Here is a 27,997-nt window from a genome sequence, read left to right on the forward strand (position 1 = left end):
GTGGTTCTTGTCAAAGTAGTGGCTGAGATATTACAATACCTAAGTTTACCGAAACAGAGCCCAATTTATCGGTATAGACCAATACACCCTTGCATAATGGCTAAGTGAACCTTGAGAATTAAAATTTATCTATAACTCACAAAATTTCCAGATTCCCCAGAGTATCTATCAAACATTTGTATTCTGTGCAGTCTTGAAAGACTATCAATAAGTACCATATCTGAGTGAATTTTTCATTCCTGTCATGTATACTAGCTGTTAAGTCCTCCATCAGCATGATTTTATTAACCTTACCCAGCCATATTCCCACTGGGACTTTTAAAATTTTCTTGCTGTTTTATCAGTGCATTAATTTAAATTGTACATCCCTTAACATGTTCTTTATCTTTCATTGAGGGACATACAGGAAGTATTTACCCTTCTGTAATATTGCCACCTATATGTAGATTAGACACTAGGAAGCCGTCCCACTGTACCGAATGCCCTTTATGACCTAAATTGCCCACTTGTTTACTCAATCTTCTGCAGAATCCCTGAAGTCGGATTCTGCTCTTAGGCCCAAGACAAGAACTTAGGCTGATATTGATGCAATACACACCACTTTTTTCTTTACAAGTTATTGCATCTTAAAGTACAAATCTTGTTCTATTTTACATCAAACCTTTACTAGCCTTTGTGGAAATCCATTAATATTTATTGAAAAAGAAAGCACATGACATTGCATAATAACTCTTCCAGACCATGGCCGTAATGTAATGGGATTCTAACCTTTGATCTATGTTTGTTTTGTCAAAAAGAAGGTACAGGGATTATATACAACTGTAGTTTTATTTTTTTATTTTTTTTTTCTAATTGGCTTTTGTGACTACAATGTGGTTGCTGATTTTAAAGTTAAAATTTTTTATTTTTTTCTGCTCAGGCCCAAGATTCCTATCAAACTCCTCAAAATCCTGCAATGGTTCCTCGTCCCAGTGAACTCTACTACAGTAAAATAAGTCCAGCCCTCAAAGCAGTTGGCCTGAGCCTAGATGTGTCTCGTCGAGACTGGCCCCTTAATGTGATGAAGTCTGTACTAGAGGAATTAATGGAATCCACTCCTCCAAATCTACTGGCTAAAGAATTGTGGTGCTCTTGCGCCACAGCAGATGAGTGGTGGAGAGTTACGCAGGTGAGAGGGGACTTTTTTACTTTGGCATTGTATTCATATTATATTTCTAAGAGAGATGATTTTTACTACTTGTGTTCCTTTGCACTTCTACTACATACTATTTGCTTGCCCTCTTAATCCATTTAGGAAAGCTTACCAAACCAATTGGTAATATACTAGTTGATCATTTAGTGGTTCTGAAGGAGCCAAGTTAGGCTATTAATAATAATAATAAAAAAGGATTATATGGCGCCCAACATATTTACACAGTGCTGTATATTAAAAAGGGCTTGCAAATGACAGATACAGCTAGTGACACAGGAGGAGTAGAAAAGCTCACTATCTAGGTTGCTGTTTAGGATGTTCATTATCTTGGCATCATACAGTAGTTTACTTCATAAGGCTGTATAAGACTACAATTGTATTGTATTGTCATTTTGTTGTCATTGTACAAAAGCTTATAGACCTTCACAGGGCCCCAGTGTTTACAGGTTTCACATTTTACAACTACATTACAATTTACTATTTAATTTTCATTCCTTTTCAAATCCTTCCTTACCAAAAACCCATCTTGTGTTGCATGTTTTACAAAACTTTTACAGGTTATTAACTTACTTTTTTTTTTTTTTTTTTGCAGTCCTATGCCAGGTCAACAGCTGTTATGTCAATGGTTGGCTATATCATAGGCCTTGGCGATAGGCATTTGGATAATGTTCTGATTGATATGACAAGTGGGGAAGTAGTTCACATAGACTACAATGTTTGTTTTGAAAAAGGTAAATATTACTTTTACTGTTGAAATAACTATCACTTTAGGTTTTTTGTGTACTGACAGTGTTTCCTTCATGCTTTTTCTAAAGGGAAGAGCCTACGTGTTCCTGAAAAGGTTCCCTTCCGAATGACCCAAAATATTGAAAGTGCACTGGGCGTGACAGGGGTGGAGGGAGTCTTCCGTCTGTCTTGTGAGCAGGTACATAAAACACTTCCTTCCTTATCACTTTAAAAGGTTTAAAAGATAACTATGGTTAGAATAAACAGTAACCAGTATCCTCTGTAGTTAGATTTTATCAGTCTGTTATAGGTTTGCTTGAAATGTAAGCTGCAAAAATGCCATTGGTAAAGATTAAAGTAAACTTGTTGCAAATTGGGCCAATCCAAACTTAGTAAAATAGTGATTGTGCACACAAATGTGTATATCTAGGCAGCTTAAATGTCTAGGCATTACAAATATAAGCTAAAAGTTGCACTTTGGCTTTTTATTTTACCACCTGAGCCTACTACTTGGTTATTAAGCCTTTAATACTGTACTATGATTTAGCTCAAGAATGTTGGGTCTGCTTTGTGGTTACAAACTGACCAGGGACATTAACTCTGTTGTAAAACTATTGATTATTTTGGAGTGTTGGAGGTGAGTTGCTACATAAGTTCTGACTTGTTATGACCAGGTAGTAGGCCATGTTGGTTTTAGTGTTCGGGTTTAACAAAGAAAGCTTTACACCACCCAGATGGAGCAGCTACTCCTTCTGACAAAGCTTTTTTTTTTCCTCCCACTGGAAATCTTACAAATGTAATCTTGGATAAAATACTGCATTATACAGGCAGTTAAGGACATTTTTGGGAAAGGTTTTCCCTAATTCTATTTTGCCCCAGACTTCATCCAAGGCACACTGTCCTATAGTTTTTATTGTATTGTATTAGGGGAAAGTTAATGTTCACCTGTATCAGCATTTCTTAACCTTAACTGATAAAACTATTAAAGATACTTACTGGGAATTATAATATAACATCTGTTTTCAAGGTTCATTTATTTAAAAAACTAAACTGTTGCTCAGCTCTGTTACCATAAGTGGTTGTGTTTTTGACTTTAGGTGCTCCATATAATGAGAAGAGGAAGAGAGACATTGTTAACATTGCTTGAGGCTTTTGTTTATGACCCTCTTGTGGACTGGACTGCCGGGGGAGAGGCAGGATTTGCAGGTGCAGTCTATGGCGGAGGAGGACAACAGGCTGAAAACAAGCAAAGCAAACGAGAGATGGAAAGAGAAATCACACAAAGCCTTTTTTCTTCCAGAGTGGCTGAAATCAAGGTAATATTCTTTGTAAATTATATTTTTTTAAATTATGGGCCTAACAGATTTATATTAATAGATCAACAGACAATAATATATGCTTAGACCGATCGCTACCTTGGATGGGTAAAATATTATGTTGACCATTTTGTATTTAAATTCACTGATCAGCTTAGTTCTACCTGGTTACCGTTCTCTTAAGACTAAAGAATGTTTGACAAAAGAGGCAATGATAGAAAAAAAAAAACGTATAAATAAGGCCTTTGGCTGTTAAAGACTGCTTTTATGAATATTGTTTAAAAAAATACGTTTCAATTTACAGGTGAACTGGTTTAAGAACCGGGATGAGATGCTGAGTGTCTTGCCCAAGCTAGACAGTAGCTTGGGGGAATATCTAAATTCGCATGAAGAACTGACAGAGGTGGAAAAGCTGCAAACCCGGGTCATGGAGGAGATGACCTTCCTGGAAGGAGCTGAAGCCCCAGATCATCCTGCTCATACACTGCAGCTCAGGTTTGTAGTTATGGAAAAGGAACCTTGTTTAGCTCCACCCAAAATGTTTTTGAGATGTTTGCTTAGAGAATAGGAATTTTCATGTTGCTGCAGGGGGAACTTGGTTGTTGGGTGGGATCCTATCTTCATAAGAACATCCTTTGGGATGGAATGTCCCAACAGTGCTGGCAATTTTGCAAAATCAAGATTCTGCCAGAGGATGCTACGACAGTGGTGTATCAGCCATCGGGGGTAACGAGAAGTCTAGCTTGAACAGAAGAGGTAGATTGCAGTCTGTATGTGGTGAGAATATCCTCAGTCGCAGGATGCAATACTTTCTGGGATCTGACAATGGCAACACCTCATCCTGATTTTTGGATGTCCTGTTAGTATAAGAATTCTTTTGCATCGTAATCAATAAAAAAAGAAAATGACTCTAGCCTTCATTCATTCTCTCAGTACTGCTTTCGGAAGGCAGAAGTCTGACGGACTTAATTCTCCTGTTCCACGTTACAAAGGTGCTCTGTTGAATTGAGCACTGGTGATTGAAGGCCATTTGAGTACAGTTAACACATTGCCATGTTTAAGAAACCAGTATGAGGTGATTAGGGCTTTATGACATGCAAGAAGTACCATAATAAGAGGACTTTAGTGTGCCCAAAACATTTATTTGTAATCTTTTCTTGTCTTGATTTGGAGAACCTGTGGTAATTGTAGCCCAGCTGCCTGTTCTTAGCTGACAGGAGTGCCACCCTGGTGGGTCTTCTGCTGTAGCCCATTTGCTTCAAGGTTTGATATGTTGTGCAATCAAAGGTGCTCTTCTGCAAACCTTGGCTGTAAGTGGTTATTTGAGGTGATGTTGCCTTTTTTTTATCAATTCAAATTAGTCTGGCCATTCTCCTCTGACCCTTGACATTAACAAAGCGTGTGTGTTTGTGTGTACTGTTTTTGATGACCTGAAACTTTGAACCTTGAGACTTATGTTTCCTCGATATTTTAACATTTTTTTTGTATTTTAGATATTCTGAACACACCCAGCTTCAGACACAGCAGAGAGCGGTCCAGGAAGCTATCCAAGTGAAGCTGAATGAATTTGAGCAGTGGATCACACAGTACCAAACTGCCTTTAGCAATCTGGAAGCCACTAAACTAGCCGGTCTGCTTCAAGAAATAAGCAGCCAGATGGATTTAGGTATATCAAATTAGTTTTGATAAAAAAAAATTTATGTGCACTCCTAAAGTGCTGTTCATTTAGTTACCTTTGTATATTATAATATTATTCATTATTAGCATATTTTAGCCAATATATCCAAGCTGTGCATATATTTTAAATTACAACAACAGTTTAAAGAAGTTGTATTGGCATATTCACTTGAGTAGTGTCCAATAGGACCTTTTACACTAAACATTTTTTTCTTTTTTGAGGTAACAGGTGAGCCTATGGAAAATTTTAATTTTAGTTTAGTAATGATTTAGTTGAATCATCTTCTGGCTTTTTTTTATAACTTGTCAATTACAATAGGTCTCTCCACTAGAATTTCAGTCTGCATTGTAGTATAAGTATACCATGTAAAATGAGGCTCTTGTATGACTGTTGCGCAAAGCATCTACAGTAGATTAAAATGTTATATGAAGAGATCTGGATATTTCTATTTGCTCAAATGCATATGGTCAGTAAGTTTTAATTTCTCCATAAATATATTATACCAAAAACTAATTTGTCTCTCCACAGGTCCTCCCAGCTATGTACCTGCCACAGCTTTCTTACAGAATGCTGGCCAGGCACATCTCATCACACAGTGTGAGCAATATGAGGCAGAAATGGGAACCCTGCTGCAACAGAGACGCTCTGTCCTTCGGGGCTGCTTGGAGAATCTTCACAACTATGCAACTGTAGCCCTTTTGTACCCCAAATCGGTGTTTCAAAAACACAGAATGGAGCAGTGGAAGACTTGGATGGAGGAGCTTATATGCGACATGACCATTGAGCATTGTCAGGAAATATATTCAAAGTAAGTACACATTTAAAGATTTGACGACTCCTAGATCATTGTTTGGCAGGTCTGATGGACTCAATTGCCATATTTTTTACCATTTAAGTACAGATAGTCCCCAGGTTAACGACATACAGACTACTCCTAGATCCTTCATTTAGAACTTTCTGCAACCTAAAAATCTTGTTTATAAAGTATGGTCATTTTTTTCATATCCTAGATTGTAAACTCTTCGGCACAGCGTCCTCTCCTCCTCCTGTGTCACTATCTGTATTCTTCTGTCATTTGCTACCCCTGTTTTATGTACAGGGCTGCGTAATATGTTGGCGCTATATAAATCCTGTTATAATATTATCATCAATAATAATGTTTAGCCGTAGTTCCTCAAACTAGCAATAGATGTCAAAACTTTTTGGGGCTTCCCTTGGGTAAAAAGAATTGGCTTGTGTACACGGGCATTTTTTACAGCGGTAATGTTCTGTCCAATCAGTGTGAATGTAAAGTAGCTTAAAGCAAAAGAAAAACTCCATAAGTTGAAATCTTCTCAGATTTTAAGCTCTTCTCGGCAGTGCCCCCTCCTCTTCTTGTTGACACTGTCTGTATCTGTCATTTGCAAACCCCAATTTGATGTACAGTGCTGCATAATAAGTCGACGCTATTAAAATACTGTTTAACCTATCTGGCAGTATGATAATTTTAGTATTTTTACATGTCAAAGCGGTACATTTGACATTTAAAAATACATTTTTTAAAATGTCCAGCCTGTCCTGCCGCCCGCATGCACGCGCACACGTCCCATGCCCACAGGCCTGAGGAGATGAGACCCAGGGACACAGACATGCTGGCTGGGTATCGCCAAGGGCACACAGATGCCGGGCTGTCATCCCTGGAGGACGCCGCAGGCTCGTGGGGCAAGGCAAGCCCTCCACTCCACCCCGAGTGAGGCTCAGGGTTACCACTTTTTGTATTGGAATTTAACCCTGAGCCACTCTAGGGATTACCACCTGGGAGGTTAATAATACTAATCTCCAAAGCTAAATGAATGCTTACTTTGCACATCTACGTAAGTCCTCATATGTTGGCTGTAACAAAAATTCTAACAAGCAGATGTTGGTCATATAATTTTATTTTTATTTACAGGTATGAAAAGCAGTATGCTCCTCAGCCTCCTCAAGCTGTCTGTCAGTTCATTTCTGCCACTGAGATGGCCCTGCAACGCTATTATGCTGATACAAATAACAGACTTCTGAGACTAGTAGAACGACTAAAGCAGGAGGTGGCAACTGTTCCTGTCTGTGAAGAACAACTGAAAGAAATTGAGCGCTGTATTAAAGTTTTCTTGCTTGAAAATGGCGAGGAAGGTTCCCTTAGCCTGGCTAGTGTGGTTGTATCTGCGCTCTGCACTCTTACCAGGTAAAAGAAAATCCAAACGTAAACACTTACCAGTTTAACTAATATGTTAATGTTTATACCATTCCAAAAAAACATTGAAATGCCTTTATTGGCTGCTGAAGTGAGAAAATAGTCATAGAACAGGAGTGATATAGGCAAACCCCATTTCTTGTCCTATGAGGCACACAGAACGTTGGGGTATACTAACCCCTCTTACTTTTTCACACTAGTATGTGAGATTTTTGTTCATTACTTTGAAGGATGGACATCTGTTAGCACGTACAAGCAATTATGCATGATTACACGGTGGTCCTTTTGTATATTGATCAGTCACTTATTGATTAACCCATTGCAAGTTAAGTAGCATTACTGAGCTGGGTTTTTACCAAAGGAGGAATTTCATCTGCCCAAACATTACCTAGGGGGAAAAAACTCTTTATACCCATAATTGTAACCATCTTGTGTCATTTATATTTTTACAGACGCAACTTAATGATGGAAGGAGCTGCTTCCAGTGCTGGAGAACAACTTGTGGATCTTACATCTCGGGATGGAGCTTGGTTCCTGGAAGAGCTCTGCAGTATGAGTGGCAATGTCACATGTCTTGTCCAATTATTAAAACAGTGCATGCTTGTCCCTCAAGATCTTGATATACCCAATCCTCTGGAGGCATCTGAAGCTGTACATCTAGCTAATGCCGTGTACATATCTTTGCAGGTAATTTAGTCTTGCCATGTTTTTTCAGGAAAGTTCTATTTGGCCTTTACTGAGTATTACAGTTGACTCCTTTTCCTTGTGAGATAATGGGAATATACTGATTCTAGCTGGAGTTTATAACATCTGTAAATCCCTGTGCACAGGGGATAGTTTGAAAATTTAGGATTGATACCTCCCCACCCCACCCTTCCTTTTTTCAAATACTCTGCTGAGATGCAGTTTTAAAAAAAAAAAATCTTTAAGCACACTGTTTACCTTAATTTCTCCTTTCTTAAAAAGTTCACCTTATAAGAAAAAAAAGGTCTTAAATTTGTACAAAACAAAAAAAAAATTTTTTTTTTAGGGTCGAAGAGTAACCTTTGAAAACGGGTTTTTGTTTGCTTTTTTAGGAATAAAATGTTAAATTTAGCTACGTAAAACACGTAAAAATGTTTTAAATGCTGCAAATCCTTTTCAAGTTTTTAGGACTAGATTAGTGCATACACCAATTAATGAAACATGTTTTCATGTTTGACAGGAGCTGAACTCCAATTTCCGTCAGATAATTTTTCCTGAAGCCCTCAGATGCTTGATGAAAGGGGAGCAGACGTTGGAGAGCATGCTTCAAGAGCTGGATAACCTAATAGATCAGACCACTGATGGAACATCTCTACAGAACATGGTTGAGTCATTGCAGACATATTTAAGAAATGCAGCCATGGGGCTGGAAGATGAGGCAAATGCTCACTACATTGATGTTGCAAGGTAGTATATATGTAAAGGCCACAGCATTGGTATTTTATGTATTTGCATTTGAATATGCATGTTAGGCAGGTAAAGTTTACTCTATTGTATATGTTGTCTTACAGGTTACTTCATTCTCAGTATGGAGAGTTAATTCAACCAAGGAATGGCTCTGTGGAAGAAACTCCAAAAATGTCTGCAGGGCAGATGCTCTTAGTTGCTTTTGATGGAATGTTTGCCCAGGTTGAAACTGCATTTGGCTTACTATTGGAGAAGGTACAGACAATTATTATTGTATATTAATGTCCCAGTGAATTGATTGTATTCTTGCAAGCATACTTATATTGTGCTCACTTCTAAAGTTAAAACAGATGGAAATTCCACATGCCTGGCGTAAGGTCGATGTAATCCGTGAAGCACGAAGTACACAGGTGAACTTTTTTGAAGATGATGAACTTCGTTGTGTTTTGGACGAAATATTTTTTCTGAAAAGATTACAGACAATCAGAGAATTTTTCCGACTTTGTAGCATATTTTCCCAAACCTTGTCTGGTAAGAAAATAACAATTTTCAGATGTTAGTGTTTACAGAAATGAGTAAAAGTGTTAATGTGTGTATCTATACCCACCAGTCTGAAAAATTAAAAGAGGCTAGGTAAAATATCAAATTGACTGATTTATACTTTAGAGTTTCTAAACTATACGAAAGAAAAAAGAGCAGAAGAGACACTTTTTTTTTTTTTGGGCAAAAAAGAAAATAACATTTACTTGTTCTAATATCGCATAGTAAACATAACTGAATTACATATAGTGGTCTAGTGGACATGGAATGACACAACATCAGTATATTTGTTTAGGTCACATCACAGTTTACAGAAATTTTCTTTTTCCCAACGTATTTTGCCAATTGGTTTCCTCTGGGGTTTCAGAGAGACCGATTTTTAGTAGATCAAATATTGATTGAAGAACAGATGACTCGATAAAGGCACAGGAGTCCTTCCAGCTAGGTAACTGTAAAGTTTCAGGGTATTGTGGTATATTCTGGTCGTCAATGTGACCTTTTAAGCTTGACACTATTTTGGTGTTTCCTATGGACAATATAGATGGGAAACTACCTAAAATAGTATGGCATGTTCTGGAGCAGCTTGGGTACTTTGGGAGGGGAAGTTTTTATCAGTTATGTAACATGTTTTTAGGTGGGTCACATGCTTTTATGTCTAGTTTGGTGAAAAATTAGATACTTATGAATCTGTCTATAGACCTGATTAATTTCCACATCTAAGTTTCCTTTTTCCCTTTTACGATGAGGTCATTACTGACCCTTGACTAGTAGGCTAGAAGCTGTCATAACTGAATTAATTGAAAAATAGACAAAAATATGTGTTCAGTCATCTGGCTCTATTGGTTTTAACAACTGTGTTTGCATTTGGTACAAACCCAGTCCTTTTTATAATATTGGAGCTCATGATGAAAAATGCATAGTGGTTACCATAACTATAAAAACTGCATGTTGCAAAAAAAAAATCAAAAATGTAAGCAGCTAAATTTATATTCAAATCTGTACCAAGAAAATAGAGAACAAGGCAAATCAAACAATTTAAATTTATCAGAGCAAGAGTTGAAGAAAAACCTTCAATGGGATGTCTGGTTCTATGAAAAGCTCTCTAGAATAAAGCTTTTGCTCAGATTTTTGCTGCTTTCTGTAAAATTTTAGGCGCAGAAAGTGGAGGAAAATCTTCCTAGTGAAGCACAGACAGCAAAAAAAAAAGTCCTTAAATGAACCTCTTTCGAAACCGAAAATTAAATAGTTCTTGTTTTACCTAAACTTTGTGTCTTTATTTTATTTTAACAGGGAAATGCCCAATTGATGAACAAACTCCCGTCAATGGACCTGTGCAGTTGGTTAATGTAAAAACTATGTACAGAAACTCTTGCTTTAGTGAAGACCAGATGGCTAAACCAATCAAATCTTTTACGGCTGACTTTGTAAGACAACTTCTGATTGGCTTACCCACACAAGCTCTGGGACTGACTTTGTGCAGCTACATCAGTGCTTTGGGTGTGGATGTTATCGCGCAAGTGGAAGCCAAAGACTTTGGTGCAGAAAGCAAAGTTTCTGTTGATGATCTCTGTAAAAAGGCTGTGGAGCACAACATTCAAATCTCCAGATTCTCCCAGCTAGTGATGAATAGAGCTACTGTCCTAGCCAGTTCTTATGATACTGCCTGGAAGAAACAGGACCTGGTGCGCCGTCTGGAAACAAACATTGCTTCCTGTAAAACCAGCATGCAGCGTGTGCAGCTGCACATTGCAATGTTTCAGGTAAAATCTATACACATAAAATTATGCTTCCTGCCTAGATTTTTTGTTTTTATTTTATTTTAAATTACTATGTAGACAGCCCATATTTGGAGCAATTGGTACATTTAAAGTTGTGATAGGATGACTATAGTGTTAACAGAAAGTTAAGTTAAATGCTTAACTTCTAAAAATTGACTGACTTGTAGTGGGTGGGGGAACAAAAATGAGGAAACAATGCAGCATTAGGTGGCTTCAGTGTTATGTGTGAATAGTGAAAACGTGAGTAGGGGAAAATGTTCTAAAAATGCTGAGACACAAGAAAGAAAATGGAATAGCATCTAAAGGTTAAAAACCTTTTCCAAGAGAAATGTGGAAATGTTGACATTGCTGACTTTCTTCCCTAACTGCTGATATGAACCTTTTCTTTTCCTAGGCAACTAGCATTTTGAGATAGAGGTAATAAATGGATGCCCACTTTACGGAGTAAAAGTTTTACCAGAACATTTTTTTTGCTGATTTATTTGTGTAGGCATCTGATGTTCATCACAGCAGTATCACTGTACCAAAATGTCTAGTGGCTGTCCAGTGACACCAGAAGAGGGAAACTTAGTTTTTGCATATTTCAGTAGCCAGCAAGGGTGAGGTTTTTACAGTTTTGGTTGATGCCACAGAATGTATGAGTTTAAACTTGATTAGTGGCATTACATAGAGGCGTTACTAGCTATATTGCTACTAATATTACAAATTATGCAGGTAGTAAAGGGATGGTTGTATTATATATATTTTTTACTCCAACCCTAAAGTATTCTGCATCTTAACCACCCTTCTTCTTAAGGCTCTATTCCTAATCTAAATTAAAACTAAAAAAAAATTAAATTTTTAATGTGCATTTTATGTTCCCTTGTGTGTCTAATTGTTGGGCAAAAATATAATTCCCAAAATTTTACCCTGATCTTGGATATATTTTACTGTTAGCAAAAGTACCTTTACCACCTAATAGGTACCTTTTCTAAAATGGCAATCCTCGGAGTGTTTTTTTTTTTTTTTTTTTTCCAACTTCCTATAGGGAGCATGAAATTTGCATAATTTTGGTATTATACACCAACTGTCCAATGCCCCTTTATTGTGACTCCACATTTCAGTTACCACACAAAAATCAGCTGGGTGGTAACTGAAAAGTCCATGGTGGTACACCTGGCTAAAAAGGGCCAGGGAGAACACTGAACCCAAATTGTTTTTATAAGCCATTTTCACTACAGAATATTTGTCTAGTACTACAAATACCAGATATCACTATATCAAGTTTTTTTTTACCACAAATACATGGTGAGAGATTACAGCTGACATTGCTGAGCCATTCCTGAAAATACTAATTGTCTGGCTGACCGATTAGCTTCAATACTTTGACTTTTCTGGTCCACATATTTTTCTGGGTCACCAAAAAAAACCACATAACCTGCATAACTGGGCTAGGTCATTGAAAAAGTATCAAAATCAAAGGGTCAACCCACCTAGCCATTCTAGTAGTCTTTAATAGAATCCTATTTTCTCATGGTGGGTTCTCATCAACTTTTCCTCCACGTAACTAGACTTTCCTCACAGTTATAGTGGCGTGAATTCCATATCTATGCAGCTACAAATCTGAGATGTGGCCCCTGAAGTAGCATCAGTGGCTAGTGAAACTGGTGATTTTTAGTTGGCCCTAAAAATTTAGTTTTTTATTCACTAAGTTTTAAATCACTGTGATCCCTCTGACAATGATCTTCCCTATTTTACATTTCAGTGGCAGCATGAAGACTTCCTTATAAGTCGTCCACAAGCAACTTCTGTTACGCCGCCTCCTCGCTCTGCCATCTTGACCAGCATGAAAAAGAAACTTCATACGCTTGGCCAGATTGACTCTTCTATTGCGGCAGTTCAGGTACCCCATCAGAAATGCTATTTGGCTGAAATGGTTTAATTTGCAGTATATTTAGCTTCATAGCAGATTCTGTAACCTAGGACAAATTTGATTGCAAATATTTATTTTCTGCAGGAAAAACTAGCTGGTTTGGAAGCCAGCATTGAGCAGCGCTTGAAATGGGCAGGAGGAGCAAATCCTGCATTAGCACCAGTTCTTCAGGACTTTGAGGCTACTATTACAGAGAGAAGGAATTTTGTACTAAAGGAGAACCAAAGAACAAACCAGGTTTATAACACTGTTTTGTTTGTACTTTTGTCACTGAATCTTTGGAGGCCAATGTCTAATCTCTGTCTGTTTTTTAGGTCACCTTCCTTTGTAGTACAATCATACATTTTGAAAGTTTACGCACACGGACTACAGAAACTCTAAGTATAGACACTAGCCTGTTTGAGCTTATTAAGCGTTGTCAACAGATGTGCTCATTTGCCTCACAGTTCAACAGTTCAGTGTCTGAGTTGGAACTGCGTCTTTTAAAAAGAGTGGTAAGTGTTGCAGATGTAGACAGCTTGTTTTTTCATTTTTATAAGAACAGCTGAAAAGTTTAAATGGATATGTTGTACATAGGTGTATGCAACTATAGAGTTCTTGGTTAAAAAGTATTTACAGCAGTTACCCCATACCTCCATTGTGTCGCAATGCTTTTATGGCAAATGTGTCTAACTGATTTTATACTGGTACATTTGTTGTGCCTGGAGTTGGGCTTCAGATGATATACCATTACGTTTGTTTTGACACTTAGGAGAGAATTCACATTTTGTTAAAAATGTAACATCTACAGGTAGTCCCCGAGTTAAGGAGATCCGACATGCCAATTCGATACAAACAGGGCTTCCCTGCTCGCTTGTGTGCTGGACAAAGGCTTGGAGGGGGGCGGTTTGCATGACTTGAAGAAGAAATCTTTTGCTAAACAGAGCGGATGTTGATCTTAAGAGTGGAGCTAATCTGTAACATCTTGTAGCCCTTTAATGACCAAGACAAACTCTGCAATTGTTTCTTTTTGCATATCAAAGCACAGCTTGCTCTAGAAGTTAATGAAGTCTAGGCTCCATAAAGTTTTTTTTATTTTTGTTTGTTTTTTTTCTTTGTTTGCGATTAAATCAGTGAGGATTTTATGCAGTAACTGACACCATGCTGGCTAATATGTTGACAAACATTTGTCCTAATTAATAATGTAATAAAATAATGTACCTGTTGTGACTTGCATACAAATTCAACTTACAAATTCAACCTATCTCGTATGTAACCCAAGGCCTACCTGTATATTATTGCCAAACAAGCTATTTTGTCATTTAATGGTATTTACAAAACAAAAGTTAGTTTGTAACAACTGTTTTATTCTAATGTCTTTATATTTGGCAACTGAGAAATTTGGAAACCTTGTCCTGCATTCCTGTAATTGAAGGTAAAGGTCTGTCCTACTAAAGAAATGCAGACTCTACATTTTCCCTCATAGATTAATGATATTTGCTCATTGATTATTGCGGTCATAGTGAAAAGACTATTTCTTCAAAACCAAAAATAGTATGAATTTGGTAGGGTTTGCTGAAATGGTTACCCTAGAACTTTTCATGTATGTGAGTTAGTTGATTTGGGCCAATTATTTGCTACACTGCTGCTACCTTGTCTTTCAACCAATTCCTTATCAATTACCAATATTTTGATTTATTCATAGTTCCTCACAACAGGCTGATACAAAATTTGAGGTTGTTTTTAATGATTTAAAAGTCTAAGACTCTTTTAAACAGATACTACTGAAGGTATTATTCCTAATGCATTATTAATAGTGGATTAAAAATTGATCTGTTTTAGCAGTGTGTAGATATGGAAAGACTGTTTATTAGCACTACCTTCGGGCAGAATAACTGCTTACTTGCTGTCCTGGTTGATTTTAAAATTCAGCCTGCAGCTAGCAAATGTTGCATTTATTTATTTTAGTAATATTTTTAGTAATATTTAAGAAATGTTTTAAAGTCATGTCTGTTCTTAGCAGGGACCTTCGAATGAAAGCACCATTGGAAGTCCTGAGTGGCTGGTTTCTGCCCACAAGCAGTTGAGCCATGACATGTCGAATCAGAGGAATCTGCAAAGTGAAAAGGAACAGCAGATTGAAGCTGTGTGTGAAACTATTCAGAACTTGGTTGACAGCATCAAGACTGTTCTAACTGGTCACAACAGGCAGCTAGGTGATGTCAAACATTTGCTGAAAGCTATGGCGAAGGTAAATGGATCTTTAAAATTTGGTTATGTTTTCTGGGTATGTGGATATTTGTTAGGGAAGATGAATATAAAACTCCAGAAATCTACAGTAATGTCAGTATGCCAGTTCTCCACAATAGCGCCCCCCAGTGAGACTGCACCAATGGTATTTGTTGAATAGGTAGCATAAATGATTATTTGGCCTGGTCCAACAAGTGTCCCGTCTCCTCCAAGCTCCCACTATCCTCGTGGGTATGTCTGTCATGCAATGTTACATTTTTCCTTGGAAAGGGACTTTCATGACGCCTACCTACAAGCATCCTACCTACAAGATCTTGCTGCATCCTGCCTGCTTCTGTCATTCATTTTTGGGCTCTTGTAAGTTGGTGAGCAGCTTTTTCTTCTGGTTGTAGGGAAGCACCAGATACCTCTGAGTGTTCATGAACATCATACAGGAGCCACTAACTGGAAATGTAAAGTGTACAGTTCTGGTGATCGCTTCTGAGTTATCTTAAAGGGATATATGGAACGATCTTTAGCATCGGATCCCCCTTTCCCAGGTGGATTCAAAATGATCTGGAAATAGGTGAAGGGGACATGGACAAGATCATGTCGTTGCTGACACCTCTTGCTGATACTGCTCCCCATCCCTCAGTTAACCCACTCGATTCCTTTTTAAAAATTACAATATTCCATAGTTGGACTGAAAAACAGAATTCCATACAGAATTCTTTTTCTGTGTTTGAATATGTTTAACGTCTTTAGGCAATCAGATATCTTGTATTTAGGGGTAAAAAATCATCAGTTTGTTCAGTTTTCTAATCTAAAATTATGGTCATCTTGACTTTATGATGCTTTTCATCATTCTACCTTTACTACTACTACCTCTACCGGTTGTCACCCAACTTCATCATCCATATATATTAGTATCATTCCACTATCAACTGTATAACATTTTTTTTTAAGGATGAAGAGGCAGCCTTGACAGATGGTGAAGATGTGCCCTATGAGAACAGCGTTAGGCAGTTTTTGGGCGAGTATAAGTCCTGGCAAGATAACATCCAGACCGTCTTGTTTACTCTGGTTCAGGCTTTGGGCCAAGTACGCAGCCAAGAACACATTGATATGCTGCAAGAAATAATGCCAACCCTGAAAGAACTGAAAATCCAGAGCCAGAGGTAAGATCAATTCCTACCAAAAAAGTGTCTCCTATAAAACTACTTCTGACTGTGGTTTGAAATGTACTGTTGAATTGACACCATTTTTTTTTCCTCCTGTCTTTTTAGTATCTATAACAATCTGGTGGGTTTTGCATCCCCTTTGGTAACCGATGCAACAAATGAGTGTGCTAGTCCAACTGCTTCAACGTACCTGCCCAGTTTTGCAGCAGGTAATGTGCCTCTTCTAAGCACTGATACATCTATACTGGGAACATTACATAATTACATGATAATTTATTAGTACATTTAGTGTTTTTTGGACTTGAGTTACCTATAGAAGCTAAATTTGCCTAAAGCCTAACTCCCCAAGGGCTATCATCTGCCATCTGTACATAGCTTTATTTAGTAATTCAAAGTAGTCACAGGTAATTATATGTTTCTTATTGTTCACAAAAACTTTCAAGTGGGTTTTAGAAGCAAAAAAGCCCAATTGCATATCAAACGTGGGGCTTATACTAGCTATTTGAATCTCCATTGGAGAAAATGGATTTTGTAATTATGAACGTTTATGCTTGGCACATCCTACTATTACCAAATAAATTTTAATTTAAAAAGTCAGTGGAACTTTATGGTTTAGTCATGAGCAGTGTTGATATTTTATTAGCATTGTGCAGCAAGACTTATTTTTTTTTTTTTATTTATAAGAAAATAAATTATATATATATAGCTTGTTATAATCTTTCAGAATAATTTTTTCAAACTAAATCTGCAAAATCAACTGTAGTAACCCTGGGGTGTCCTTCCCATACCTGTACCAGTTGTATTTGCAGTGAGTAATTAGCAAAAATTTTATTTTTTCCCAGTGGAGCAGACCAGCGCCATAAAACACTTGAAATTTGAAATTCTTTTGAAGAGAAAGTATTGTGTGTCTTTCAATGAGCATAGGTTGTTGGTTATTTAGAAGTGATGACCTTAAGGTGCAATGTGAGAAAACTTTACCATTTCAGTATTTTAAATAAAATTTCTACTTTTTATTTATTTTTTTTTTTTTAATTTTGTTACTGTAGATTTTTGAGTGCTTTTAATCTTCAATTTCTCCAAATAGCTGTGCGTAGTAACACTGTTTCAAAGACCCAGTCAGAGGGCATGTCACAAAATGCAAAAAAGCCAGTTCAGAAAAATTTGGCACCATCTGCAGATACTCCACCGAGCACTGCTCCAGGGCCCGGCAAGAGTGTTATTTCTAGTCCAAAAAAGGCAGTGCGGGACCCAAAAACTGGCAAAGGTAATTATATTTGTACCTGTACTAACTAATAAAAGGCTTTCTTGTTTTTGTTTGCCTTCAAATAAGTCCTTAAATGTTGTACTATTTATCTTGTAATATTTATCAGACATCCCTTTTATTTCAGTAAAGATTAAATGGTTAAAGATAATAAAATTTTGTCTATATTTGCTGTGATGAGTTCAGTATCAACCCTCCTATTTACATTGAGTAGAACTTTATCCTTTTGTCCCTGAATTGGAGGAATTCACTTGTTTACATAAGTGACACAAGGATCGTAAAGAAATGCAGACCGGGTGCTGTAAAAGAACTTATTGTAGGTTTTTGGTTTGCATTCCCATTAAACAAAACTTATTATAGGATGTAATCAGGGAGGAACTGGTAAAATTGCCTTCACTGTTTGATGCTAACACTGGTTGAATCTGAGCTGTCCTGGTAGGAAGTATTTTCAATTAATTCTAAGCATTTCCTGTTGCAGCTGTACAGGAGCGCAATTCTTATGCAGTCAGCGTTTGGAAACGAGTGAAAGCCAAGCTAGAGGGAAGAGACGTTGATCCAAACAGAAGGATGTCTGTTGCTGAACAGGTAGGTAGAGATGGGGAGACTCGCATAAACATATAAGCTTTTCAAGCCTTTTTATCCTGTTTGATTCTCTAAGTAAAATATCTTCCTTTTTCTTCCTATTTTTTCATTCCCCACGCTGGTAACCATAGTGGTGTGCAAGTGAATGATAATAGATAGATCTTAAATATAAATGGACAATAGACCTTTACAGAGCATCCTCCTTCTGTTTCCCACAGAATGGTCTAGTCTGCTAGTAAATCTTTAATTATTAAAACAATAACGGAAATATTTTTTAGTATTCAGGTTCACTTTTTCCATTTCTACCACCAAAGGGAGTGCATGCATAACTGCACATAGATTGATTGATTGACACCAAAGTCCTATGTGGAAAAATATATTTAGACACATTGCTGCACATTTATTATTGAGGTTAATTTAGGTGGGCCAGAATCATGTGTTGGAATGGCAGAGTGTGGCAGAAATAAACATTTACCTTTCTGTGTTAGGTGTTGATATTTTGCATTTAATTGTTTTACATATAATTTTTAACATTTTTTAAGGTGGACTTTGTGATTAAGGAGGCAACTAATCTAGATAACCTGGCTCAGCTGTATGAAGGTTGGACAGCTTGGGTGTGAACAAGAAGATGGCAGACCAGCCTGGTTCAGTACATTCAGCAATCCACCAGAATCAGTCCAGTCTCATGCATCCACAGCCGCGCCAAGACCGGTGGTGATGTATACTGGGGCTTAATATGCGGTAACCTAGGAAATCCTGGTGCAGTGGGAACGGGAATCCCACAGGAACGCTGCACCCAGAGCAAACGGTAAGCAACCCCAAGGGCACTGAGTAAAATGCTCACCGTCTGGGTAAAGTGATTGTCTTTCTGCTATGGAAGATCTGACAGTACATCTGGAGAAATTGCTGCAGAAAGAAATTGGCATCCTCCAGACCGCATGGTGATCTAGAACTCTTCCATGTGACCCTGTCAACAATTGAAGAAATGCTAAACCCTGTTCGTCAAGGGGGGAACACTGGGGCCATCAAGGATTTGCAGTGAAGAGGATGCTGTCTGTTTCTTGGGTTACTCTTGCTGCTGGTTGAGTTAGCCAGCTTAGCACAGAAGAGGCTACGAGATGAAGCATGGCCTCTGAAAACAGCCAAAGAACAGAATTGTGAAGTTAGGTGGACTTCTGGAAAGAAGACAAAAACCTTGTTTTCCATTCTTTTCTTCCCCTAAATTCTTGTAGTTTAAAGAATATCTGTTTTTTTTTTTTCCACTATATTCAAGCTAACACTTTTGTTTGGTAGCTGGGTATATATCAAAACAAGCTTAATACTTGGAGCCTTGAGAAATATTAATTTCACCTAGTACTCGTTGCAAAAAATATTGCACTTTTGTGTCACCTGAGCAGAAATCTATAAAGGAACAGCCGAGTACATTGCGAATAAGCCCAGCAGTGGTTCTGCTTCTTTAAAAAAAAAAAAAAAAAAACACATGTCCCACCTTTTTCACTAACATTTGTGTGTGTGTGTGTTCCCATATGCATATCTGATTTGAGTCCCCCCTTTTATTTTTATTTTTTTTTTCTTATAGTCTAAGTAGTTAAGCTTGTTACTTGATGACCATTATAATAAAGTGAACTTCTGGTGGAGGTAGACTGCAGTGGTGTTTAATTTTCATTTTGAATGCAACTATTTTGTTTTACACTTCAGCTTTTATCATCTCTTTTTTTAACCCTTCTACTGGTATCTGAGCACAATGTCTCTCTGCCAGATATTCATTACTTGATTTGTGAGGTCTTTAGACCTTGTGTGGTATATGTCCCAAGAACCTTCATTCATTAACAGGTTTATGTACAGAACTGGTAAGTTCTATAGTGGTAGATGTGAGTAAAAGTGGAGAAGTGTTGCCCATAGTAACTAATCAGGTTCTTGTTTTCCTTTTCAAACTTTCACTACAGAAATGACAAATGGAATCCAGTTTCTGTAGTATGAAATGCCACTTTTTTCCCGCACTCTTTTCAATGGCTGTTATCGAACACAAGGTAATCCCTTACAGAAAACTGAAATATTTTGATGGACCTCATGAAAGGAAAATCTATTCTGAGCAAATGCATTTTTTATTTGGTATACTCTTCTAGATACATTTTGTAGTACATTGCACAGGAGTGGCTATGGAAACAGTGTTTTGAAGGCATTCACATAAAAATGTGAGCCCTTATCGTCCTTCCATACTTTGAATCTGATTTGGTAATGTTGGGAACAGATTCATTTTAATTTCAAGTATTTGTCAGTCGTCCTCACTGATTTCTTTGTCGTTTTTTTTTTTTTTTTTTTAAACCTTGTATTACCTACATGAATGTGACTCGTTAACTGATGTGTTGGGTATTATACAAGAGCACACAATATCTGTTAGGGGGAATATCAATTCAACCAGCAGTTGCCGTTAGGAAAACCCTTTATACCAGCAATATTTTAGATAATAAGCATTTCGTGTGTGTACCGTTATTCCTCCCTGCCACAGAGATCTGCAGCACATTACTATATTGTTACTAGGCCTCTATGACAAAGAGAGCATTTAATATGCTAATAGAGATCTTTTCCCCCAGTCTGAAGTATTAACAAATTCTAATATTTGCGGTTAGTGATTTCAGTTTGTGTAAAATGACAGCCGTGTTTGCCTGGTTGGCTGGCTAAGAGTATTTAAATGCTGAGTAATGCATGCCTGTTTTGTGTACCAGCAGACACACTATACAGTTATGGTGATGGTAAGACTTTGTATGTCCGAATTCAGTGTAATGAAATTTAACTTTACTCCCACAAGTGAAGATCTTTTTTGAGCTGTAGATAAAGTGAGGAAAATCTGCATTAATTTAATTTCTTCTGAGATGTTAAAATTTATAATACACTTCAGACAATTGTAATATTACATTTCTTTCAAATACAAATGCTAAAATCAAATTGTTTAAATAAACTATTAATGCAAAAAATGCTATTTTTTCTGCTTTTTAAACTGTTGCATAGATAGAATATAAAAGAAAAAAAAAACACAGTCCATGCTTCTCAAGGTGACATGAATATCTGTATATATGCCATGTGTACACGCTCCTAAATCCTTTCTCCTGATTGTTAGTATGCATGCCACAAGACTGGCACTGCATCCTTCTGAATGTATTTCTCAGCAGGATGATTGCACAGCATGAAATATGCTCCAATTATTTTTAAAAAACCTTTTCTCAGTCTGGTTGTAAACTGCCCTAATGAATGCTAATGGATGATCTGTATTCATTATTGTGGTGAGATTTTCAGGGTGGCACTAGCAGTTCACTGAATTTACTATTTTTCCTGGTCTCTTTTAATGACTAAAAATGAAATACTGCAAAAAATTTTAGCTATGTCAACATCACACAAATCATTTGTAATCTTCAAGAAAAAAAAATTGTGGATCAGTTTACCAAGCTGTGTGTTTGTGATTTTATCACTTGATTATTTTCTTTGTGTAAAATATTTAGTTCAAATAAATAAATAAATATTACAAAACTGCAGTTAATTGTTTGCACGAAATGACTGTCTGCTTTAAATGACTTCTTTGTTCTTTTCAACATACCTCATTCAACATCAGTTCTGTTATGTGATCCGAGGGCATTTCAAGAAGAAAAGGTCCAAATAGTAATTTAAGGGAATGATTTTTCACATATGAATGTCACATAGGTTAAGTGAAGAATGCAATACATTTAACTGCATTATTTATAACTAAAATCATTACAGTAAATTAAGTAGTTTAACCTTTTAGAAATTCTTTTGGTGTGGAGTCATAGCACACAAGAGTGAGATCTGGGCATTTAATCCACCTGGTGGCATCTGTAACACTACAATAACGCCAATATGTAATCAACAGAGTTGCAATAAGTACCAGTCTTCTATTTATTGCATACTTGGAACTGTGGTTCTGGTTCAGTTATTACTTGGAAGCTGATGGCATCCATTTTATAATATATTCGCTTTCAGGATCAACTCATATCTTACTGTACTTTCAAATGTAATTTGGCTTGAAAAGAAAACTAGAGCTGCAAGATAATACGATCATGTTATTGGCAAAAAAGTATAGAGCCAAGATCTCCTTGATATAAGGTACACTTGGTTTAAAGGTTATCCAATCATCTATACATTAGAACCGAGGGATTACTAAAGCTCAGATTTTCAAAGTTCTAACTAAATATCAGATGCCAGCCCCAGAATAACTTTACAACATGTAGGGGATAGAAGCAAAGGGTCTTTTTGGCAAATAAAATTAGGTTTTTACGTCTAAAAGTTTCCAAATGCATACATACAGAAATGAACATTTATAGTAGAGCTAGACATCACACAGCTCAAATAAGTTGTGTATAATCTAAGACGGTTGTCTTTTATCCGACGCATTAGACCTTGTGACGTCTTCAGGGATTTTTTAGAGACTCTTACTGGTTTACAAAATAATAATATTGTGAATACACATCAAAATATTGCATGTTTATGTATTCTAACAATAATGGTATAAACAGAAAACGTTAACCAGTTACAATAGTGACCATGTTATGTATACATAATGTATAGTGCTCAAGAGAGGTTTGGGTTATTGTAGTGGTTTTTGAATAGGATACGAAATAGAAAATGAAATTTGTTAGTTAATGGTTAAAAGCATAAGTTATGAGTTAAGAAACCAGTATGATGGATAACACATCAGATGTCAGCAAATCCAATGCAAAGGACTTTATGGATATTGGAAAGATAAAATCCTAATCTAGAGATTTTGTGGTGTAGTAATGGCAGTTGGTTTGAGCTCTGTGTTAGGTTTTAAGGAGGGGTGCTGAGAAGTTCCTGGCTTTGCCCAGAAAGAAGAGAGCCAGAGTTATGAAACAACACATTTATTCAACATATTCCCCCCTGGGACTGATGCACTTGGTACAGCGTAGTTGCAGCTTTTCTAGACCGTTCAAATAAAAGTCTTTTGGGCCGCAAACCAGCTCTCAGCACCATTGTTGACCTCAGAAATGTCCTCAAAACGTTGCCCCTTCAGGTGTTTCTTCAAATTTGGAAACAGATAATAGTCCAAAGGGGCCAGGTCAGGTGAGTAAGGGGGATGGTGGACCAATTGGAAACCCAGGGTGTTCAATTTGGCAGCCACAACATTTGACGTGTGCACAGGTACTTTGTCCTGCAAAAAAAGGATCCCTTTGGTCATCTTTCCACGGCGTTTTGTCCTAATTTCCTCCTTCAGCTGGTACAGATGGTTAGCATAACACTATCTGTTAATACTAGAGCCCTGAGATAGGTAGTCCACCAACAGAGTACCGTCTTTGTCGGGGATTTCGCTGTGGTGCTGTTCCTTTGACTGCTCCTTGGTTTCAGGATCAGATGTGGACCCAGGTTTCATCCTCAGTCACTAACCTAGCCAAAAAGTCCTGTGCAGCTTCAAAATGGGCCAAAACGGCTTTGGATGCTTCAACTGGTTCCTTCTTCTGATCACTGTTCAAACATTTCAGCACCCACTTCGCTGAAAGCTTGCTCATGTCTAGGATAGTGGTGATAACTAACCCAACACGCTGCTGTGAGATGTCAAGCATCTGGGATATCTTTTTTTTTTGCAGATATTCACCCGTCCTCAATAATCAGCTCATGGACAGCATCGCAGGTGGCCGGGTCAGTTGAGGTTGGGGGGCGCCCATTGCGGGGCTCATCTTCAACGGTGAAATGCCCAGTCTTGAAACGAGATATCCAGGTTGTGACAGTGCTGTAGGAAGGACACTTCTCCCCCAGTGTTTGTGACATCTCAGTGTGAATGTCCTTTGCTGACTTTCCCTGGAGAAACAAAAACTTCATGACGACACGTAACTCCAACGACGTGAAACTTGCTTGTGCCTCGGCCATCACAGCTTCTCACTAAAAGAAAAAACAGTTTTAGGAATCACAAAGACCTGATATTTGCACAGTTACATACTAAGATATTAGGCTGTCATATGCACCCACACTCATTTTTTTTTTTTCATCAGAAGGGGGCAAAGCCAGGAACTTCTCAGCTCCCCCTCGTAGAGAAAAGTGGTAGCAATACAGTAGTAGTTGTTTTAAACACTATATTAAAATGAAAAAGGAAAGTCATCTATGATTATTAACTGAATACATACTGTTACTGTTTCAAAGTGGTGTTTGTGTGTGTGTGTGTATATATATATATATATATCTCTGTATAAAATGTGTAGATACATATTAGTCAGGTTTAGATATGCTCACACCTCACCATTCTCAAGCATAAAGTGTATTGATAAAAGTCCAGATGGTTTCCATTTACAATACAACTTTCACAGTGGTCACTGGGAACAAAGAATCCAAACTTCTACATGTAAGTATAGCTGGTGGCTCTAGGAGGTTGGACACAAAATAAATGGTTCAGTATGATCTTGTGGCTATAGACTTACATCTACAGTACAAGCTTAGCATCTCTCCCAAACTCTGAAAGATACCTTGATAGTGCAAAACTGCCAACGGTTTCTCTAAGCGGGTTCAAAAGGATAATTGTGAAGTGATGAGGTTACAGTTTCCTAAGTTCATGTTATCGGCTACCTACAGCCACATGCGTTAATGTATTATGGCTAACAGGCTTTTAACATCAGCCTGGTATTTAATCAGCCAAATCCATTGAGACATTATTAAGTAGAGTCTCGGAACACCGCATCTACTGTTGCAGTTGGTAAACCAACAACCACTCTGAAGCCTGGCACCCCCTGTATTAATGCTCTTTCTTTTCAATGAAAGGGGAATGCGGTTGGTCAGCTTTGTAACAAATTGCCTACAAATGCTGACAAACTATACTAAACACAGATAATCCCCGGGTCTTAAATGTTTACACTAGCAGCTGTGTTTGCAGTATCTTTCTAGACCCCATATCAAATCCAGGACTTCAGGGGTGTCATTACCAAGGTATGTTTGGTCCTGCTGCTTACTATGCTGTCATCAGACATTCACATCTGGTAATTCACCAATTCTTCTGCATCTACCTCCTATTTTCAGATCCTTCATGTGATCATGTCTAAAATTTCTGATTCACAACTGCTACCTCTGATCATAGAAGATCTCCTTTCCTAAATCAGGTTGGGGTTTTAGAGTTGGCCCCAGTTCCAACTCTAAGTTGAAACTTTTACATTTCTAAGAGTATGGTAGCTTTTGTGTATTCCTGCAAGCCCAGAGGTTTTATTTTGGTTGTCTGTCTAGAACAGGAGTGGGCAAACGTTTTGACTCGGGCCGCAATGGGTTCTAAAATTTCATAGAGGGGCTCGGGCCAGGATCAGATGGATGGAGTGTGAACTAATATAAATGACATGGAAAAACTATTACATAAAAGATTTTTGCCCTTAACAGGTAGCAAAACATGAATATGTAAGGCTTATTGTACAAATTGTTTTCCAAATGCATTTTTTTAATAACACAGTAGAGTAACTCACCTTCAATGTCAGTGGGAACAGTGTTGATGGTCTCCCTTTTTTGTCAGTGCATCAAAGTCTGGAGTTACCTTTGTTTCAGGATAGATCTGAGGTGTTGATCAGTTAACTTGGATCTGGGATGAGCTTTGTTGATGTTCATGATGCTGAACGTCTGCTCACACACGTAGGTTGAGCCAAAAAACGCCAGCATCTTCTGTGCCGTCCTCCGGATGTTTGGAAATGTGGCTTCATCAAGTGAAGCATAAAAGTAATTCAGTGTAAGAGAGTCAGCCTGAAGGTCGATGAGTTCCAACTGCAGGTCCTGTGGTGCTGTTTCAGGGTCTTGAGTTGGGGGACAGGACACCAACTGAAGTCAATTTTTTAAAAATCCGAGAACTGACAGCAGAATTCTCCATGCAGGTTGCCCAGTGATTTCTGGTGGCCTCTTTACACATGGCTACTGTGGGGAAATGAGCGAAAAATGTGTTTGAAATTTGTCTGAAGAATAAAGTCAGCTTGGATTTGAAGGCTATCACATTTGTGTACATGTCATGCAAAAACTGATCATTTCCCTGCAGCTTCAAATTCAGCTCATTCATTTGTGAAAATATGTCCACAGCAAATGCAAAGTCACAAAGCCAGTTCTTAGTGCTCAACTCTAAAAATGTACCAACTTCCTCTATGAGCTCCCTGGTTCGTTGACACTCTGCCCAAACTCAACCGGACACGAGAGTGGTAAAGTAAGTCCTGGTGATCCGCATCGGTTTCCTCCAGAACCGTAATAAACTGAGGGTGCTGAAGTCCTCTTGGTCGTATAAAGTTCACAAGTTTTACCACTGGATTCACAACATGATTAAGCTGCAATACAGACTTACACAGGGCTTTCTGATGGATAATGCAGTAAAGGAAAATAATATCCTGGTCAAGGTTTTCCTCTTTCACTTTATGCTGGATTCCTTTCAGCAGCCCAACGTTTTTTCTAGTTAAATTTGGCAATCTATCTGTGGTGACATTGGCAAGTTTACTCCAAAATAGCTACATGCTCTTGATGGCAGCAGACAACCCGGTCATACAAGTCCTCTGCCCACGTTTTTCCTTTCAGGGACTCCATGGTCAAAAACTCCTGTTATCTCAAAACTGTCGTTAATCCCTCGGATTATAATTAGGAGCTGAGCAGTGTCTTTTATGTCATTACTTTCATCCAGTGCCAATGTATAAAAGTTTAAAGGACCTTTTTCTTTGGCTATATCTTCGTCAATTGGTTCCACATGGCGAGTCACTGTCCTGTGTGATAAACTTATTTTTTCAAACCTGCCTTTGATCTCCAGACCCAACAGATTTGCTGTCTCTACCATGCATTTTTTAAAAAAACTCTCCTTCGGAGAAAGAATTGCTAGTACCTGACTCTTGCATTGAAGTTTGTCCGCGAAAAAAATGTTGCAGATTCTGTAAATTACCCATCAATTTCTGTGCAGTAGCTGCTCATTATTGCGTTGACTGCTTGCTAGCGTAGTTGGCATGCTTCGTGATAAAGTGACGACTGATGTTGTATTCCTTGAAAACCGCCACAGTTTCTTGGCATATAAGACATACAGCCATTAATAAGACTTCTGTGAAAAAATATTTTTTTGTCCACTCCCTATTAAACACTCGGCACTCCTTGTCCACTTTTCTTATCTTTGGTCTGCTCATTCTTACAAAAGGGCTCAGAAGAAAAAGTGCAGTAGAGCAGTGGTCGCCAAGTTGTCGCATGCATGTTGAGACGGGTGTCACTGAATGTGACGTCATGATGACATAACCTCGCCCACTCTCCCAGTGGGTTGTCCCGCCCACTATCCCGAGCCCAGGATTTGTACAGACGACATGGTCAATGGCTCTGGCCGGTGTGGCCTTCCAGCGGGGTCTTTCTCCTGACCCCGCTCGGGGTGGCAGAGCCAGAGCCGCGGACTGTTAATGGAAATTATCTTTTGTGGTCCGTTCCAAGAAAGATGAACAAATGAGTGCTGTAAATGCAGCACTGTTCAGCATACCCTATATGGACATTTCCATTTCAACATGACCTTGTGTTTTGAGGTGTGATTCTGCACCGTCCTTTTTAGTCACTGGTTTTATTAGTATAGCACTACTCCAAAGCTGGTTTGAAATGCCCCCAAAGTGGTATAGCAGCCTTCCTTCTCTCCGATTACCTTAACTGAATGCATCTATTCTCAGGGTTGGTTCTTGTTACATTGTGTGGTGATCAAGTTGGACCCCAGTCACTTTAGTCTATTTGTGTTTTGTAATGCTGAATTAAACTTGAGGAGTGAAGATTAGACCTTTAGAAAACCTGTAAAAAGATAGACACCTCGGTTTATCTTGAGTCTGCTTATTTTAGATATTGGGGAGAAAGTATTGTGTTTATTAAGTAATAATGAATCCCATGCAATCACAAACGGAATGGTACAGCCTAACTATTCTTGCTGCCGATGGTGAGAGATAAATGCAGGTTGCTCAGGCTGGTAGAATGATCTTGTGGCACCCAAAAAAAAATGTCCTGCATGG

General features: G+C 37.9%; 1 protein-coding gene and 1 long non-coding RNA gene across 2 annotated transcripts in view; one reads left to right on the forward strand and one right to left on the reverse strand.

The window, feature by feature from the left end:
• Positions 1-21,547, forward strand: part of LOC140335949 (serine/threonine-protein kinase SMG1-like) — a gene marked incomplete in the record, with an annotated part of 46,283 nt that extends 24,736 nt beyond the window's left edge. The window contains 22 exon segments of the mRNA XM_072418965.1: positions 920-1,168; positions 1,785-1,923; positions 2,008-2,117; positions 3,016-3,234; positions 3,539-3,729; positions 4,728-4,900; positions 5,441-5,720; positions 6,843-7,115; positions 7,577-7,811; positions 8,329-8,555; positions 8,660-8,810; positions 8,897-9,086; positions 10,386-10,855; positions 12,618-12,755; positions 12,870-13,022; positions 13,100-13,279; positions 14,785-15,015; positions 15,960-16,171; positions 16,280-16,383; positions 17,259-17,438; positions 17,914-18,020; positions 18,560-21,547. Of these exon segments, the coding sequence (XP_072275066.1) occupies positions 920-1,168; positions 1,785-1,923; positions 2,008-2,117; positions 3,016-3,234; positions 3,539-3,729; positions 4,728-4,900; positions 5,441-5,720; positions 6,843-7,115; positions 7,577-7,811; positions 8,329-8,555; positions 8,660-8,810; positions 8,897-9,086; positions 10,386-10,855; positions 12,618-12,755; positions 12,870-13,022; positions 13,100-13,279; positions 14,785-15,015; positions 15,960-16,171; positions 16,280-16,383; positions 17,259-17,438; positions 17,914-18,020; positions 18,560-18,637 (4,290 nt within the window).
• Positions 21,548-22,890: 1,343 nt separating this feature from the next.
• LOC140334617 (uncharacterized) lies at positions 22,891-27,136 on the reverse strand. Its single transcript, XR_011921608.1, has 2 exons — positions 25,478-27,136; positions 22,891-23,921 (listed from the first exon to the last, which is right to left on the reverse strand). It is a non-coding gene; the product is annotated as an uncharacterized lncRNA (long non-coding RNA).
• Positions 27,137-27,997: the final 861 nt, after the last annotated feature.

Source organism: Pyxicephalus adspersus, chromosome 7 (genome assembly GCF_032062135.1).
Source record: "Pyxicephalus adspersus chromosome 7, UCB_Pads_2.0, whole genome shotgun sequence".
In the NCBI taxonomy this organism is placed as follows: Eukaryota; Metazoa; Chordata; class Amphibia; order Anura; family Pyxicephalidae; genus Pyxicephalus; species Pyxicephalus adspersus.